A 17,178-nucleotide genomic window follows, 5' to 3' on the forward strand; every position below is an offset into this window, starting at 1 on the left:
TATGCCATTGATGCATTTAACAGTTCATCAGGTTGTCCCTATCCCTCAGTATGCCATTGATGCATTTAACAGTTCATCAGGTTGTCCCTATTAACTTTACAGCTTTGGACATTCAGCTCCAGAATTTCAAAGGAGTGTGTCCCATTTACACGTACAACTCCATGCATAAACTGCAAGCGTACAATTGTTGAGATTGCACCTACAACCACCAGTAATGAGAAATGTGACGCCTGCCAAAAATATGCACAATGCACTTTAAAACAGAAAAGATATCTTGCACAAGCCAAGTTTGATGTTCTCCTAAGAACATTTTGAATAACATAAATGGAGCGGTTACGTATTTGAAAGGTATGATGGCATCATGTCCCAGGGCCAAATTCCCTCTTGAGACTGGGACTATGATTTTGTTTAGCCTACAAAGTTGACAAATCCATCCCAGGGAGCCTTTGTTCTCCATCTGTTTCACTTGGCTGACATCCTTGCACAGAAAGCTCAGAAATAAACATGTATGGGTACAAGCAAAGAGATATTGTTCATCAAGGTGCAAAGGGTTAAAAATACCTTTTGCATCCCAAGTGAAAAAGGAACTGGCTAACAGCTTCCACCCTACCATTTCCTTCTTGCCTTTTTACCCGGGCTGGAGACGCCCTCTCCATTCTACTGCAAAAGGGTGCAAGTTCTGCCCCTTTGCTCAGACCTAGAGAATAGCCATAGCAGGACCAACCTAAACTCGGTGAACCAGATCCCAGCTGGTGTAAACTGACAAAACTCCACTGACGATAACAGAGTTTGCTGCATTACCCCAGCTGAAGAGCTGACCCTAGACTTTTGCCTCCCAACAAAACACTTGCATTATTTTCCTTCTCTCTCACTCACTTCCTTAATGACTTCTTTCCAGGAGCGCCACAGAGCCCTCGAATCTGTAGAATGACTTGTTTGCGCTAAGCAATGGTGTCACATGCAGGACAACTAGCCCAGGTCTTCTGCAAACATGTTCCATTCACATAGCTGATCCTATCCCTTTCCCCAAACAATACACGTTCACTCAACAGCACTGGAGTTAGTGTGGACTTTTTCAAAAGAGCAAGACAGAGCCATCGGTTTCATCCTGCTAATGTCATAGAAGAAACTGATTAAGAAGAAATGTACTGGTAGGTCTTTTCTACCACATACAGGATGAACTGGATAGCATCTGGGACCGGAAAGTATTCCAGACTCTCTAACTTCCTTAACCACTCAAATACTAATATTTTATGTTGGTTTCTACCAACAGTGATAAAACAGCTGTTTGTCTTTGCCTTTTATCCCCATTTAGTATGCACAATGTCCCTGGGAAACAATGTCATGTCCCATTGTCAAGCTGAGCCTATCTAATGCCAAGCTTTGCCAGTTACAGCATTATTAGGAAAGCAATGGCGGTATTTAGTAAGATACATGTCTTTTATGTTTGCTGTGGTGTTTTAAATGGTTTGTGGCCTCAGCAGCTTCCATGCTCTACTCTATCGGTGACTAATGTACAGTAACATACAGCTTATGAGAAGATTTTCCAAGGCCCTGCTTCCAGTGATATTTCTCACACATGTTTCAGAGTAGCAGCCGTGTTAGTCTGTATACGCAAAAAGAACAGGAGTACTTGTGGCACCTTAGAGACTCACCAATTTATTAGAGCATAAGCTTTCATGGGCTACAGCCCACTTCATCAGATGCATAGAATGGAACATATAGTAAGAAGATATATATATATATACACACACACACACAGAACATGAAAAGGTGGAGTAAGGGGCTAATTAATTAAGATGAGCTATTACCAGCGGGAGGAAAAACTTTTGTAGTGATAATCAAGATGGCCCATTTAGACAGTTGACAAGAAGGCGTGAGGATACTTAACATGGGGAAATAGATTCAATATGGGTAATGACCCAGCCACTCCCAGCCTCCATTCAAAGCCAAGTTAATAGTATCTAGTTTGCATATTAATTCAAGCTCAGCAGTTTCTCGCTGGAGTCTGTTTTTGAAGTTTTTCTGTTGCAAAATTGCCACCTTTAAGTCTGTTACTGAGTGGCCAGAGAGGCTGAAGTGTTCTCCTACCAGATTTTGAATGTTATGATTCCTGATATCAGATTTGTGTCCATTTATTCTTTTGTGTAGAGACTGTCCAGTTTGGCCAACGTTTTTTACTCCTGCTGATAATAGCTCATCTTAATTAAATTAGCCTCTTACTCCACCTTTTCATGTTCTCTGTATGTATAAATATATCTCCTTACTATATGTTCCATTCTATGCATCCGATGAAGTGGGCTGTAGCCCACAAAAGCTTACGCTCAAATAAATTTGTTAGTCTATAGGGTGCCACAAGTTCACCTGTTCTATTTCTCAGACATGAATTTGCTTCTTGAGATTTAGAAACCATGTAACCTATGAGAGAAAATACTTATCTCTGAATATGAAAGCTCACTTGACAAAGAGTCAAAAGCAGAAAGAAGCCCATGTCCACCAAGTTTAGAAATAACCAGCAATCTAAAACATTATGGTTTGTATCTGTCTACAGTGGCCATCTACAATGGAATAAACACATAGCATATAATTAGTAGTTTTACACATTTGCATAAGAATGGGTTGTGACATGGGTTGGTACAGTTGTGTTTAGTGCATATATACACACACACACACACACACACACCTATATGGTGGGATTTTCCTAAGTGCCTAAGTGGGTGAAGGTGCACAACGCCCATTGGCTTTCAGTGGAAATTGCGGAATTAACTGTTTTAAGTATCTCTTTGGAAAATCCCACTCTGTGTGTATCTGTGTGTCTACACGCACACACACACAATTTGAAAAAAAGAGAGTTATTGACAACAGAAAACTTTAAACTCAAATTCCTCCTCCCCCCGCCCTCCCCCCAAAATGCTTTAAAATATCTGTATCAACCACAAAAAAATTGCATACTTAGTTTGCTTTACAGTTGGATTAACTCTATAAACACTGTATATCTGTAATGTCCTAACTCATCCCTTGAGGATTAAGTCATTCCAGACACGAACCAACGACAAACTCTGCAAGGGAAAGACAAACAAACACCTTGATTACTCATTTCAAAATGTCTTTTCCACATTCAGAAACGTCCTCACCCTTTGACTCTCCGTAATCCTCACATCCTTTCCCTGTGCTGTTCCCCTCCCCTCCCTGAATCTGTGCTAAGATTACAAGTATCTATCAGACCATGATTCTCAGCGGAGATGGTTACATTATTTGTCACAGCTGAAATTCACCGCTGTGCAGGGGGACTTGATTCCATCATTTTTGCCCCACCACGGGGACGTTTTGGGGGGCCCACAGTGTTTGACCACACAGGACATACCGGGGGGCCAATTACTAATTTTGGATGCCCCAATTTCTGGGGTGCCCAAACGCCAGATGTGAAAGGCCTGATGTGTTAGAGATGCTGAGCAGCCCCAACTCCTGTTCGCTTCAGTTGGAGTTATGGGCAATCAACACCTCTGAAGATCAGGTTCTCCCAGTGGCATGCAATTGTGCATTTGCATCCAAAATGGCGACTTTCACACAGCGTGATGTCACGCACACCATGCGTGTGAGGCCACGCTGTGCAGCAGATACCATTTTGTCCTACAAAATGGTGTCCTCCTTGTAGTGTGACCTCACACGTGGTGCATGCATGCCATTTTGTTTGCATGTTTGGAGACTGGACAGAATCGTCCCATGGGCACAGCCAGTCCTGGGGCATCCAGTACATGTGTGCATAAAATGACGGCATGCCACTGGACCCTACATGTCTCAGATTGCTTGACCAAAAATTGAAGCAATGAATTTTAGTGAGTACTTCAAAATCCTGGTGGCCTTAACCTCTCAGCCTTAGCTTCCCTACCTGAAATATGCAGATCCTAGTACACTTCTTAGCTATCTCAATGGGCTTTTCTGAGGACTAATGAGGCTCATAAAGTGCCTAGAAGCTGTTAAGTGCCATATTAAATTTGGGAATCATTCCACGCTAATCACAAGGTCTGATTAATGTGACTCGTGGTTCAAGAATTAACATGTTCTTGGAGAGAGCTGAAACAGAAGCTGCATTGCCCAATAATTGCATTCTGCAAACTGCTGTTGAACAGTTCATATTCTAGCTTGGGAAGAAAGGTCAAAGCCACTGAAGGGCTGTCCTAGTTGTAGAGAGGAGGTGTCACGGTCACATCACATGCTGTGTTCAATGTGCTAGGCCCTGTACGAACATAGAGAAGGTACAGTTTCTGTCCTGCCGACCTCATCTGTGTAGCTGTTACACCATGTGAGTCGGAAGGAAATGGCTTCCCTACATCTTAGACCCATGAGGCAATTTCTGTGTTAGAAACAGCTAGGGCTGATGACTGGAATTTTTTCCTCCCCTATTGAAAATTTGGACTGTTTATTGAAAAACCAAAAACTGGAAATTTTTGTTGACCTAAAACTAAGTTTTTGGCCAAAAAGGTTTTCGATTGAAAGTCAAAGGTTTCTTTAAAAAAGCACTTTTTTAGTGAAAAATGTCACTGACTCAAAAAAAACCCTGTTTTCTGGTGAAACAGGGTTTTCATGGAATATTTGCAACTGGCCCTAGAAACAGCCTCACATGCTTACCAAATGTAAGTGAGCAGAGCAGCATTTACATGACATGACACTGCTGCTGGTTTGTCCTTGAACACCATGTTTTTTCCAGCACTGACAATCCCCTTCTCACCTGCAGGCTGAACTTGTGCTGAAGGTCTCTGCTTAGAATCTGGAAGACAGGGTCCTGAAAGTGCTCCCGGTTAAGGACCCCAACATGTTCTTATCGAATCCTTGCTGCAGAATGAGACATGGAAGTTATTGGAAGGCAGTTAATGCAGGTAACTTGCAAATCAATAATTATCTAATGTCATTACTCATGAGTCAAATTCCTCAGTCCTACCTCAAAGGCCACCTGCATCCAGCAAGTTGGCTGCATTCACTATGTCCTTTGCAGAAACGTTAATGTTGTATGCACCTTATGCAATCTTTTGCCTGCACAAAGCATGCAGTGTGCATGCAAACAGTCACAGTTATTGAGGGAATGAGTCTTTCCTGCATTGTCTTCCCTCTATAGATAGCAGGACCTCAACCCGCCTTGCTAAGGAAATATCGTTGCCTATACTGGAAAGTCAGTAAGGATCAGGTATGTATGATGCATATTTGTGCAACGACCATGTGTAAAATATGCTAGAGTGACTGTCATGTCAAATTGGAGGTGGAATTGGTGTCTTAAGGAGGGCTGCTGTAAGGTTAAAAACAGGAAAAAAAAAACCCTCACCATCAACCTTTGTGTGGATTTGAGGCCCACAAGTTGCCCCCATTTTCCACATTTGCCCCTACCCCTCAGTCAATCCTTTTACTTCCTTATGCTGTTGGCTTTCCATGGTGTGGGGAGGAGAACCCCGGTTTGGTGAAAGAAACCAGTCTGGAACAGAGGCTAGTCGCGACTCTGCCAGTTTGGGGATTTTGCTGGGGAAGGAGAGGGGACCTGACAAATGCTGGCTGCTTCTCTTGTTGGTCTAACGGATTATTCTGTCCCTGAAGTAGGGGAGGTAACCACAGGGCAGGTCTGGGGATAAAAGAGGAAGTGTGGGACTAGAGAAAAGGAACCCGTGTTGGGGGCTGTCACAATCACTTCTCCTCTCGCCACACAAGTTAGGGACTGCATGGAGCTGCTTCTTCCACTCGTGCTGGCTTTGCACCAGTGGATCTGCATGGGCCTCAATGGAGTTATTTACACCAGCGTAAAGGAGAGGTGAATGAGGCCCATATGTTGGTGGGCAGCTCCAAGGGCATTCTCAAAGCCCCTGGCTTTTCTCATAGACACTGGCAATATTCAACACTGACTTACATCCCTAGCAAATTGACCTCGGGGGTAAATCCAGCCTGCTGCTATCCAGTTAGCTGAGAATCAGGAAAAGGCTAACACTTAGCTTCCTCACCTGTTTGAGAATGCCCTGGAACTCCCTGTATGACCACAGATCACCCAGCAGGAGGCGAGCGGCTTCAGCTGCTTTTGGACAGGAGCTGGAAGGATGAAAGAAATCCAGTGACTCTTAGCTGGCCACAACCCACCAATGCAAACAACCCAGCCCCTGTCAGCATGGGGTGAACCAGCTCCACCATTGCAGAGGGTTGGCCAGCCACAATGGAGATCATTCAGCTACATGCTCACAGGTTGCTTTGAAGACATCATTTGGGCAAATGCCAAGGAGGAGGGGGATTTCTGGGATGGTCCAAAGGGGAGTAACTCAGAGGAATGGGAGGAAGCAGAGCTAAAGAGACACTTCTGAACTGTAGAATCTAAAAAGCTGCAAGACAGGAGGGAAATGGCACAAGCCCCGACTCCTTTGGAACTAGACAGCACAGCTCACTCAGTAATACAATGAAAGGAACAACCTCGCGCTACTTTGGGGGGATAGCTGAGATGCGACAGAAGAAATAACAACAATACAGGTCGAACCTCTCTAGTCCGGCACTCTCTTGTCTGGCAACATTCATGGTCTGGCATGATTTTATTTTGTATTTTATGCTTTATCTACTTATTTCCTTGTGCCAATACAGTAAAATTGTGTCACAACACTAACACTTTGTTACGAAGAGAGCCGGTAAGCCTTGGCTAGGCGGCGTTGCAAGCGTTGTTCCATTTATTCGCCTCAGCGAGATAAAAATAAAGAGAGACCCGTTTGACACAATATTGTTCAGCAAATTCTCTGGTTCGGGACTGGTCAGGTCCCAAAGGTGCTGGACCTGTACTAGTACCACCCCTGAAATACTTACTCAGCAAAAATTAATGGGAGTTTGCCCAAGTAACAACTTTGTTAACAAGACTCAGGCCTTCAGGGGTTTGCTTCAGGTCTTCTAAGATTTTGGAACACTTCAGACCCAGAACTGGATCCAAACTTCACGGCTGACTCTGATCACTATAACAGGCCCAATATAAACCCTGACCACCCCGGACTTTCAGAGAGTTCTGACACAGTTCATACTCTGCAACTTGGCCCCAGCTCCAGCCAAAACCTGGACAATGAAGTGCTAGAAAGCAACTCACGCAGGGATGTGGCCAGCTCTAGGTGGGACGCAGCTGTGTCCACATGGCCAGACAAGTAGCAGCAGCAGATGCTGGTCAGACTATGTGAAATGAAGTCGACTGACTATTGGTAAAAACAAACTGACCCCTCCAAACAAGTGTGAAAATTACAGGCAATGATTTCTGCTGAGAGAGAAGGTCAGTTTATACTAGGGCCGATGTACACAGTGGCTGGGTTTTTGACTCTGGAAATCTTTCAGCCTGTGACAAGCTAGAGGCTCTACCCAGTTAAGTCCCAAAGGAATGCTGTAAACCTATAGCAGATTAAGGGTCTGATCCAATTCCTAATGAATCTTTCCACTGACTAATGGAAAGCTGGATTGGTCCTTATTCACCAGAGGTTGCAACAGTCCCTGGGAGGTGGGAGATCCCTGTTCTAGTCCCTTTGCAGAGGGGGGACTGGAACTGTGATCTCCCACAGCTTGGGCAGGTAGCCAGCCACAGGGGACAAAAGAGTGATTTGCATTTTATTAAAAGGGCCCAGAGATGGCGGATCCCTGTTCAATATCCTTCCCCTCAGCAGGCACAGAGGGGAATTGACCAAGGAGATCCAACATTCCAGGTGAGCACCCTAACCAATATACTATAGAGTATATTTAATTTCACATGCTTAGCGGTTGCTTGGCCTAATCAATGGTTAATTAAAATGGAACAACTTCAACAGAAAAGCCTGAGAGCGCTTGCTGTTTAAACCTCTCCTCAGGCCTCAGCAAAACTTGAACTCAAGTCTATAATAACCTAGGGGCTTCCCTAGCAAGTGGGCTACAGAGGACTTCTAATGCTTAGGCCCAATTAATAGTTAATTAAAGTGGAACAGTGTCAACAGGAAAGCCAGGGCAGCTCCCTGTTCAAATCCCTTCATGACAGTCGGTCGCTGGAGGACTCAAACCCCTGTCTTCAGCGGCCTGAGCAAGCTCCCCATCCCTTTACCACAGAACGCTGCTTACAGCAGTTTTTTGCCCAATTCATATTTAACTAAAGAAGACCAGCTTCAGCAGGCAAGACAGAAGGAAAATGTTGTTTAAATCCCTTCTTTTCATTAGGAACAGGGAAGAATTGAGCCAGAGTCACTGCCATTTCAGGTGAGTCCCTAACCACTAGGCAACAGAGGACTTCCTGTTGCTGTGTCTTGCCTTGGCCCAATTAATAGTTAATTGAAGTGGAACAGCTTCAGCAGAAATGACTAGCGGAGCCCCACCTCACCACACCTCTACGTCCAGCGATTGGGACATTCACTTGAGATGTAGGAGAACACTGCTTAAATCCCGTCTCAGCAAACAGCAGGTGATTGAACCAAAGCCTCCCATAGTCTAGGTGAGCACCCAAAATGGTGGGCTAGAGAGTGATTCTTAGGCTTTCTGTGGCCCAAGTAATGGTTAATTATTTAATTAAAGTGAAACCGCTTCAAGAAGAGATGGAGAACAACCCACATCAGAGAACCCCTGGGGTCAGTGATCAGGGCACTCACCTAAAAGAGGGTACACCCTTGTTCCCATCCCTTCCCATCAAGTACAAGGGGAATTGAAGCACATCCCAGCTGAGGGCCCTCGCCACTGAGGAAAGGGTTAGACAGTAGACAGCCACCTTCTTCCCCATCTCCCCTAGTTGTGCTCTGTGGTGCTGGGCAGGTACTTGACAATCACCCATGAAATGGTGTAGACGCCTAAGTCACCTGCAGGAGAGGGGTTCCTGGCTGTGGATCACAAGCAGAGATAGGGACCAAACTCCGTGACAGGCTGGGCTTAGCATGGTCCTCCACCCCCTCGGCAGCATCCCCCAGTGGCTGGCTTAGGTGGCTCTCTGCCTAGTGTGCTGGCTTTTGTGGATCCCATTCTGAGGTGCCGGTCTCTCCCCATTCACTGACGAGGGAGCCTAAGCACCTAACTCAGGCTTAGGGAGTCCCATTGTTCTTCCAATGGTTTTCTAGGCATTTAAAAGTGAGAGCTAGTAATACTGAATATTGCCACACCCAAGTCCCTGTGTGCGGAGACAGAGGGGAACCGAGTCTACTTGGCCCATATTACAGGCAAGCAGCTTGGCGACCGTATGGGTGCTGAGAATGGACATGACTCAGGCAAACAGCCCTGAGACCAAAGAGAGGTTGTTGGGTTCATACCACAGACTCACCGCCAAGTCCCCAGGAGCTGCGAGTGGGCCTGCTTTGTGAATGCCACAAGCACGGAGATCACTGGGGAATGCAGAATAGGCCCCATCAGTGCGCACCAGAGCCTCACCCCCGCAAACCAGGGTGGGGAACTGAGAACAAGCAGTCTCACTGCATGCCCTAGACACAGAGCCCTGAGCCTGGGGTGCCCAAATGGGTGAGAGAGACATTCTGGAGCTCCCCTTTCCCCCGTGCTCCTGCGGGGGGAAGGGGAGGCGCAGGGTGAGAAGAGCGCTATACAAACTCGAGCCAGTAACGGTGCAGTGACTGGGCGTTGCTCATGAAGTCTGCCTGCCCATTCTGCGCTTTCATTCGCTTTTCTCTGTGCGCCTTCTCCACACCTCCAAACGCTTCTCTGAGCGTCTGAGCTTTCTCCAAGACGAGTCTCCTCTCACCTTCTGGGAGAACCTCATTGCTCATGCCGGTGCCAAGTGCCAGCCAGTTCAAGCAGTTCTCTGCCTCATTTTTGAGTTTGTGGATTCTACTGCCATGGTTATTGCTTTTCCTCAGAGCCTGGCTGATGACTGAAGCACCAAGTGGATAGTGCACTGGACTGTGACTCAGGAGACCTGGGTTTGATTCCTGACTCTAGCATTGGCCTGCAGGTTGACCCTGCCTCAGTTTCCCCATCTGTAAAATTAGGATAATGATCCTGGCTTTCTTTGTCAAGCACTTTCTAGGAGTATCGTTAATAATTATAATGCTGGGAACCCAGAGCTATAGCAACTGATTGAATAAGAGGTACATGGGATTCATAACAACATCACTGATATTTAGGGCTGGGATTTCCAATGGAAGTCAGGTGCCCAAATTCCTACTGAATTTCAATGGGATGTAGGTTCCTAACTCCCTTAGGATATGTCTACACTGCAGCGGGGAGGTGCGACTCCCAGCATGGGTAGATAGACTCATGCACCAAATAGCAGTGCGGAGATTGCAGCATGGGCTAGCTGCCAGAGTCCAAGCCTGCCTGAGCCCTGGATCCAAGCTTAATTGGCTTGCCTGAACCTTGGCCCCTGCCACAACATCCACACTGCTCTCATTAACAACTCAAGCATAGCTATACGCGTCTGCCTACCTGCGCAGGGAATCCCGCCACCCGCTGCAGTGCATAGCTCCCAGGCAAGCCCCAGCCTCGATACATAGGGGTCCTCACTGTGAAGTGAGCGCTTTCCATTTGTCACCACAAGATGGTATCTGAGATTCTGCAGTAATCTCCCATAACAAACATCACAGCCTTCTCAGCCCTTACAGTGATAGTACCTGGTGACCACTGGGTCTTTACCAGTGGTCACTGAACAGCATTGCATCAGGGATGCAGTTGCTCTGGGCCCCATGGGCATGTGCACAAGTTGGCTGCATAATCTCTTAACGTGCTTGCACATGGCCCTCCAGCCTCCTCTTTGCCATCACTCACCCATTTCGGCTCAGGTTTACTACATTATTTAGCATGCTGCTCGTCAAATAAGGCTTGGCCATCTGTGGGTTGGACATGATTAGGTTCCGCATGGTGTAGCAAGCGGAGGACATGATATCTCCCAAATTGCTGTTGTTCCCGGACTGGAAGGCCAGGAGACGGGACACATCTGGAAGCACCTGGGGAGCTAAAGAGGAGGAATATTCCAGTCAGGACTGAAATAAAAACCAGTGCAGATAAATCAGATACTTGAGTAAGTCCTATGCAACATAAGGGCTGCAGAATCAGGCCCTAAGTGAGGCATTAATAATCATTCAATAGCTGCTATGGCCTAGATCTCATAGGTATCTATGCGCCTAACTCAGTGGGAGTTACACACCTAAATACCTTTGAGGATCTGGTCCTATTTGATCGAAACAATAACAATGGACCTGGCTTGGTTATGCTCGGGAAACCGTATACACCACCCCAAGAAGCCAAGTCCAGCCCAACCAGGGGAAACACTCCCTCTCCCAGAAAGAGGCCCAGAGAAACCAGCTGATCTCTCTTATCCATGAAGCATGCCAGGGATCAAGTGAGAGGCCCACTAATGGGATGAGGTAGCATTTGTTAATCAGACTGTGCATGACTCCAAAAGATGTCAGCTGAGGGTTCCTTATGGTGGCTACAGGCCAGGACAAATAGCATCTCTTGGCCAGCATCACAGCCCTGATGCTCACCAGCCGTGGGGAGGGGACGTGTGACATCAGTGCACTTTTTTTGGCGAATCTATGTCCGGTGGTGATGCTTGGCATAGTTCAGCTGATGGGTTTACAACAGAAGATGGGCTTGTGAAAGAAGGGGAGAGGCTAGTCAACCGCTCAGAAACTGCTTTTATGGAAGCTCCTTACCCATGGTTTTGTGGAGAATAGGATGTCGGGACATGTTGCTCAGCAAGGAAGCCCCAGATCGGACAACTTCACTGTTACTGGATTGGAGGAGCCGCGCTATACGAGGCAAACCCTTCTCCTTTAAGCCAATCAGCTGGCTCATTGCATTGGACATCTAGGGGATAAATTAGAATTTGTTAGTGATGCCCAACCCATGCAGGACAGGTGTACTTGAACAAAAAAAACTTCAGAAACAGACTTCAAAGAGAAACTGCAGAACTAAAATTCATTTGCAAATTTAACACCATTAATTTGGGCTTGAATAGGGACTGGGAGTGGCTGGCTCACTACAAAAGCAGCTTTGCCTCTCCTGGAATTGACACCTCCTCATCAATTATTGGGAGTGGACCACATCCACCCTGATTGAATTGGCCCTGTCAACACTGGTTCTCCACTTGTGAGGTAACTCCCTTCTCTTCATGTGTCAGTATATAATGCCTGCATCTGTAATTTTCACTCCATACATCTGAAGAAGTGGTTTTTTACCCATGAAAGCTTATGCCCAAATAAATCTGTTAAGGTGCCATCGGAATCCTTGTTGTATCTATACAGTATTTCTGGGTATACACACTATAGTATAGCTAGGTCATAAAATAATCATCAATATCATACTTTATTCTTCTGTAGCCTCTTGGATCCAAATCCTCAAAAGGTATTTAGGTGCCTAACTCCCATTTATTTCAATGAGAATTAGGTGCCTAAACACCTTTGAGGATCTGGGTCTCTCCTATGCATCCCTCTCTGTCCATGAACAACTTATATTAGGGGCTGGGGAGTCAGTTCTCGCCTCAGCCTGCGTGGGGTGGGAGGGTGCGGGGACAAGGTGGGGAGGTTTATGAGCTTAAATCCTATCAACATTAATTGGAGGGTTTTGAGTTTCATGCACAAACTGCCCCTCCCCTGCCACCCATCCCACCCCAAGAGGAACAAACCACTCCTTGTACAGCTAAATGATACTTTTAAAAAGACAGGTTTCAGAGTAGCAGCCGTGTTAGTCTGTATTCGCAAAAAGAAAAGGAGGACTAGTGGCACCTTAGAGACGAACCAATTTATTTGAGCATAAGCTTTCGTGAGCTACAGCTCACTTCATCGGATGCATACCGTGGAAAATACAGTGAGGAGATTTATAGACACACAGAACATGAAAAAATGGGTGTTATCATACACATTGTAAGGAGAGTGATCACTTAAGATGAGCTATTACCACTTTTAAAAAGACAGGCACTTGCATGAAGTTCTGTCCTTGTTTACACTGGTGTAAATCCAGAGTGACTCCGTTGGCTTGATGCATGCCCAGCAACTCAGTCCATTTAGTTAGGTGCCTACATATGGACACAGAAGCCTGACTTTACGCCTTGTTTTTTGAATTCTTGGCCTCAGAGACCAACACTGAACAATTTTATTATGTTGCCAGACAGCTGCATTCTTTCTTCCAATAGAGGCATGTATTATTGGCACAGGATCGTTTCTCCTCTCGGGTAATCAGCTGCAGTTCTAACCACTAGCACATTCTACTGGGTTGCCATGACAGACAGCTTGATTGCCTGCCCTGAGTACACCACAGACATGTGTTGTGTTACCTATTGGTGCTAAGAGGATTGAGGTAAGTATCCCAGGACACTGAGGAGAGAACGGATCCACTAGCCTGTGACCTAAAGGGCTAAAGGATTCCATTCTGCAAACTCCCTGCACGTAGAATTCTGTCACCTTCAATGGAAGATCTGTCTGAGGAAGGCTTGTAGGATAGGCTTTGCAAATTTCCTTTGCAAGTTTCTCCCTCGCAATGTTGAGCTCATTAAAATTCACATTTGCACATGAAAAGATAGTCCAACGGAAAAAAAAAAATCATGTACTTCCATGTCATTTATGTGCTGCTTTTGTTTTGTGCTCTGCAGTTCATAGATTCATAGATAGATTCATAGATATTTAGGTCAGAAGGGACCATTATGATCATCTAGTCCGACCTCCTGGACAACGCAGGCCACAGAATTTCACCCACCACTCCTACAAAAAAACCTCACACCTATATCTGTGCTATTGAAGTCCTCAAATCGTAGTTTAAAGACTTCAAGGAGCAGAGAATCCTCCAGCAAGTGACCCGTGCCCCATGCTACAGAGGAAGGCAAAAAACCTCCAGGGCCTCTTCCAATCTGCCCTGGAGGAAAATTCCTTCCCGACCCCAAATATGGCGATCAGCTAAACCCCGAGCATGTGGGCAAGTTCATTTCATGGCAACCCTGCAGTACTCTAGGAAATTTTGGGAGGGCAAACAGAGATCAATATAAGGAAAAATGCTGTAAATCTTAGCTGAAAGGAACGTGGATCTAACACACAAGGCATTGTGTGTCCCAGATTTCAGCCAAAAGACTCAGCTTAACAAAATGAAGTTTATTAATTGCCTACAAATATCACATTTCAACAAATCTCTACAGAAGAGACCTGGAATCTTCATGGCAGGAAATCTGAGTAGCGTGATTATTCCGGTAATAGAATGCTGACCAGTGTAGCATTCCATTCCATCTCCCCTTTTAAGTTCTACATTCCTACCATTCACAAAACTCTACCTTCCTGAGTCAGTAACTCACCTCACCAATCTCCCTTTTCCTTTGTTGACAAGTCTTTTCCTAAAATACATAATCAATCCCAGCTCGAGCCTGGGATATTCAAAGGTGTCTAAGAGAATTAGACACTCAGCTCTAAAGGAGGGGAAAAATTCGTTTTGGGAAGGATTCTGAAAATTGGCTTTATTTCGAATCGGAAATTCTCTGTGAAGGAAAATACTGAAGAAAAAAAAGGTTTCAGGGTGGTAGGAATGTTCATTTCAACAAAACCATTTCTTCTCAATGCTGACTTTTAAAAAATGTAGTATAATCTAGTGTTTTTAAAAACGGAAACAAAACGTCATTTCAAAATGAAACATCAAAATGTTTTGTTCCAAAAAACATCAAAACCAGACGTTTCAACATTGTTTTGGAGGAAAACCACAAAGATAAAGTACTGCCAAAGTTCTAGTGAAATCAACCTGATGTCATGAAGCGTTTGGATTTAGGCAGAGTTGCACATCCCAGAGGCATATGGTTCCATCAAAATTTCCCAAACCAGCTCTACCCAACTCCCACTGAAAGTCAAATTCCCTATGCCCCTTTGAGAAGCCTCACCCCACTGACAAAAGGGATAATTTTCTCAAATTTGAAAGAAATCAAAGCTTTTCATGTCCAAAGACTGAGCAAATCAAGGCTGACAGGTTAGCGTTATCCTTTCACCAGCTAGACATGCAGCAGAAGACTTCCCCAGTGTCATCGTCAGGTGACCTTTGGGTGGGATGCTGTAACACACAACACTTCTCTGTGCTGTGTACCCATGGGACCCCAGTAACAAGCAAGCACTGAGAGAATGAGCAATCAGTCAACGCTACATTCAGCTAACGCAGCAACTCATGGTGTCAGACTCCATTAGGTGGTCGAGGGACAGCTGCACAGAACACATCCCCGGACATCGGCAATACCAGGAGGGATGAGCTGGAGTGCCGATGAGAAGCGCAGTCAGAAAAGTAACAAATACTTTCTTCATGGATTGTATTTTCTAAAAGGACAACCAACCTCATTCTCAATTACCGAGGGACAATCTCCACTTGTTGATATACTTTGCTTCCCACAATCAGCTCTCTGTACAACTTTTCATGAGTGACGTACCCGAGTATTTGGATTCTAATATCTAAACTGTATTGTTAAATCTATTCACCGAAATTTGGGTTATTGCTGATAATGTACTCTAACATACGATTTTTAAAAAACTAACTTTGTATTTGTGGATAATCTAAACACTATACCCAGATATACAGACACTCCTTTCCCAACTTACGCATTATCTGTCTCTCTCTATATTTTTAACATTAGCTTTAATAAAAGCTTAAAATCCATTCATTTATCTATTTAGCCATCTCACTTAAATTAAAATCAATGAAGTTTAGGCACGAACAAGACCAGATATTCACCATGCCCATCCCCTGTTTTGCACACACGCAGATAGTGTCTTAGGCCCAGTCCTTCCTATCTTGGCACACAGACCTCAGAAGGCAACACAACCAGGGTACTTCTGCTGGGTGAAAGCCATGAAGAAGTGTGTGCTGTGCAGCTATGTCCATCATTGCTAGTATGGAAGAAGGTTTGCAGTGTCAGCCCTAGCCAGAGGAGTGCTGAGGGCGTGTCCAGAGGATCCACGGACTAAATCCTCAGTGCACTCTATGTCGGATGTGTGCGTGCAATGGCATTAGAGTTTAATGCTGTAATAGAAACTGTGGAGCAATTCTATGGGTGCTCTGCAGTTTAGAAGAGGTGCTTTCCCCCTGCAGAGCCCATTGAGGTGTGAGTATGTGAGAGAGAGAGAGAGAGCGCTCACCAGTCCTCTGCTGGCAGTGAGGTTCTGCAGGGCCCCAGCACAGGCCTCTAGGGTGGCATCTTTCTTGCTCTGGTCCATCAGGTTCAGGTATGTGCGGATGGCATCAGAATGGTAGAGCCAGCTGGGCCCTCTGGGTTTGTACTCCTCATCGGGAATGGGTAGAACATACTCATCGATCTAAGGGGAAGTAATAGATTGACATCCAGGAGCTTGGCGTTTTCTACATGAATCACACGTCATTATCCCTGGTTGCTTAGGCGGTCACATACAAATATCTGCATGCACCTATCACGTACAGACAACACATCTAGTGTGGCTGGGCATATGCGGCCACTCTCTCAACTCTCCCAGGTGTACCAACTGGAGGACATGTTACTCTATGTAACTCCTCATACCCCTTTTCTGGTCCTGACAATGCAGGGGCAGGGCAGCTCTTCACTCGAACCCAGTGACAGGGGCTGAGTGAATGGTGCATTTTGCAAGCACTCAGAATCAGGAGCACGTCTTACCTCCAGCTTCCCACTCCTGCTGTTGAAGCAGCCTGTGAGGGTCTTGTCCACATAGGCATTCCTGGCCATGTGGTTGAGCTGGGTGTATTTATTGGGCACCTCGGCATCCAGGCGGTAGGATAGATTGTGCAGGATACAGATGCAGTTCTCCACGGACTGAAATCAGCCCCCGAAAAAACACAACAGTTTTACAGTCAGACAGGAACATGGAACAGTATGCGCATTGTAACAATATTTAATGACAGTCAATGATGTGTTGCGGTGTAAGGCGGATAAACCCTGCTGCCTGAACATAAATATAATACACCAGACTCTGAGGTCCTTACTCTGATTTTATTTACGGCTTGTCTACATAGGGACATTCTGGAAAATTAATCTGAATTACCTTTTAAAGTGGATTAGTTAAACTGCATTAAATCCCTGTGTGGACACTCTTATCTGGAGTTAGAGTAGCCTTAATCTGATTTAGTTTAATTCACTTTCAATTCACTTCTAAATCAGAGCCAGATTTTCAGAAGTGTTCAGCACACAGCAGCGACCATTGTGACATGTAGGCCAGAATTTTCAAAAGAGCTCTGCACCCATTTGCGCACCAAAATCAATAGCCAGACTATCAAAAGAGCTGTGCACGG

The 17,178-nt window shown here is 45.4% G+C and overlaps 1 protein-coding gene across 1 annotated transcript in view; it reads right to left on the bottom strand.

Moving 5' to 3' along the window:
* Window positions 1-4,761: 4,761 nt before the first annotated feature.
* The window catches only part of PKP1 (plakophilin 1), a 46,721-nt gene continuing 34,304 nt past the window's right edge, over window positions 4,762-17,178 (bottom strand). The window contains exons 8-13 of the mRNA XM_077839420.1: window positions 16,547-16,702; window positions 16,038-16,214; window positions 11,601-11,754; window positions 10,711-10,897; window positions 5,982-6,066; window positions 4,762-4,833 (exon numbers count right to left, since the gene is read on the bottom strand). Coding sequence (XP_077695546.1) covers window positions 4,762-4,833; window positions 5,982-6,066; window positions 10,711-10,897; window positions 11,601-11,754; window positions 16,038-16,214; window positions 16,547-16,702 — 831 coding nt within the window. The remainder of the gene's footprint in view (window positions 4,834-5,981; window positions 6,067-10,710; window positions 10,898-11,600; window positions 11,755-16,037; window positions 16,215-16,546; window positions 16,703-17,178) is intronic.

Source organism: Eretmochelys imbricata, chromosome 21, assembly GCF_965152235.1.
Source record: "Eretmochelys imbricata isolate rEreImb1 chromosome 21, rEreImb1.hap1, whole genome shotgun sequence".
NCBI lineage: Eukaryota > Metazoa > Chordata > Testudines > Cheloniidae > Eretmochelys > Eretmochelys imbricata.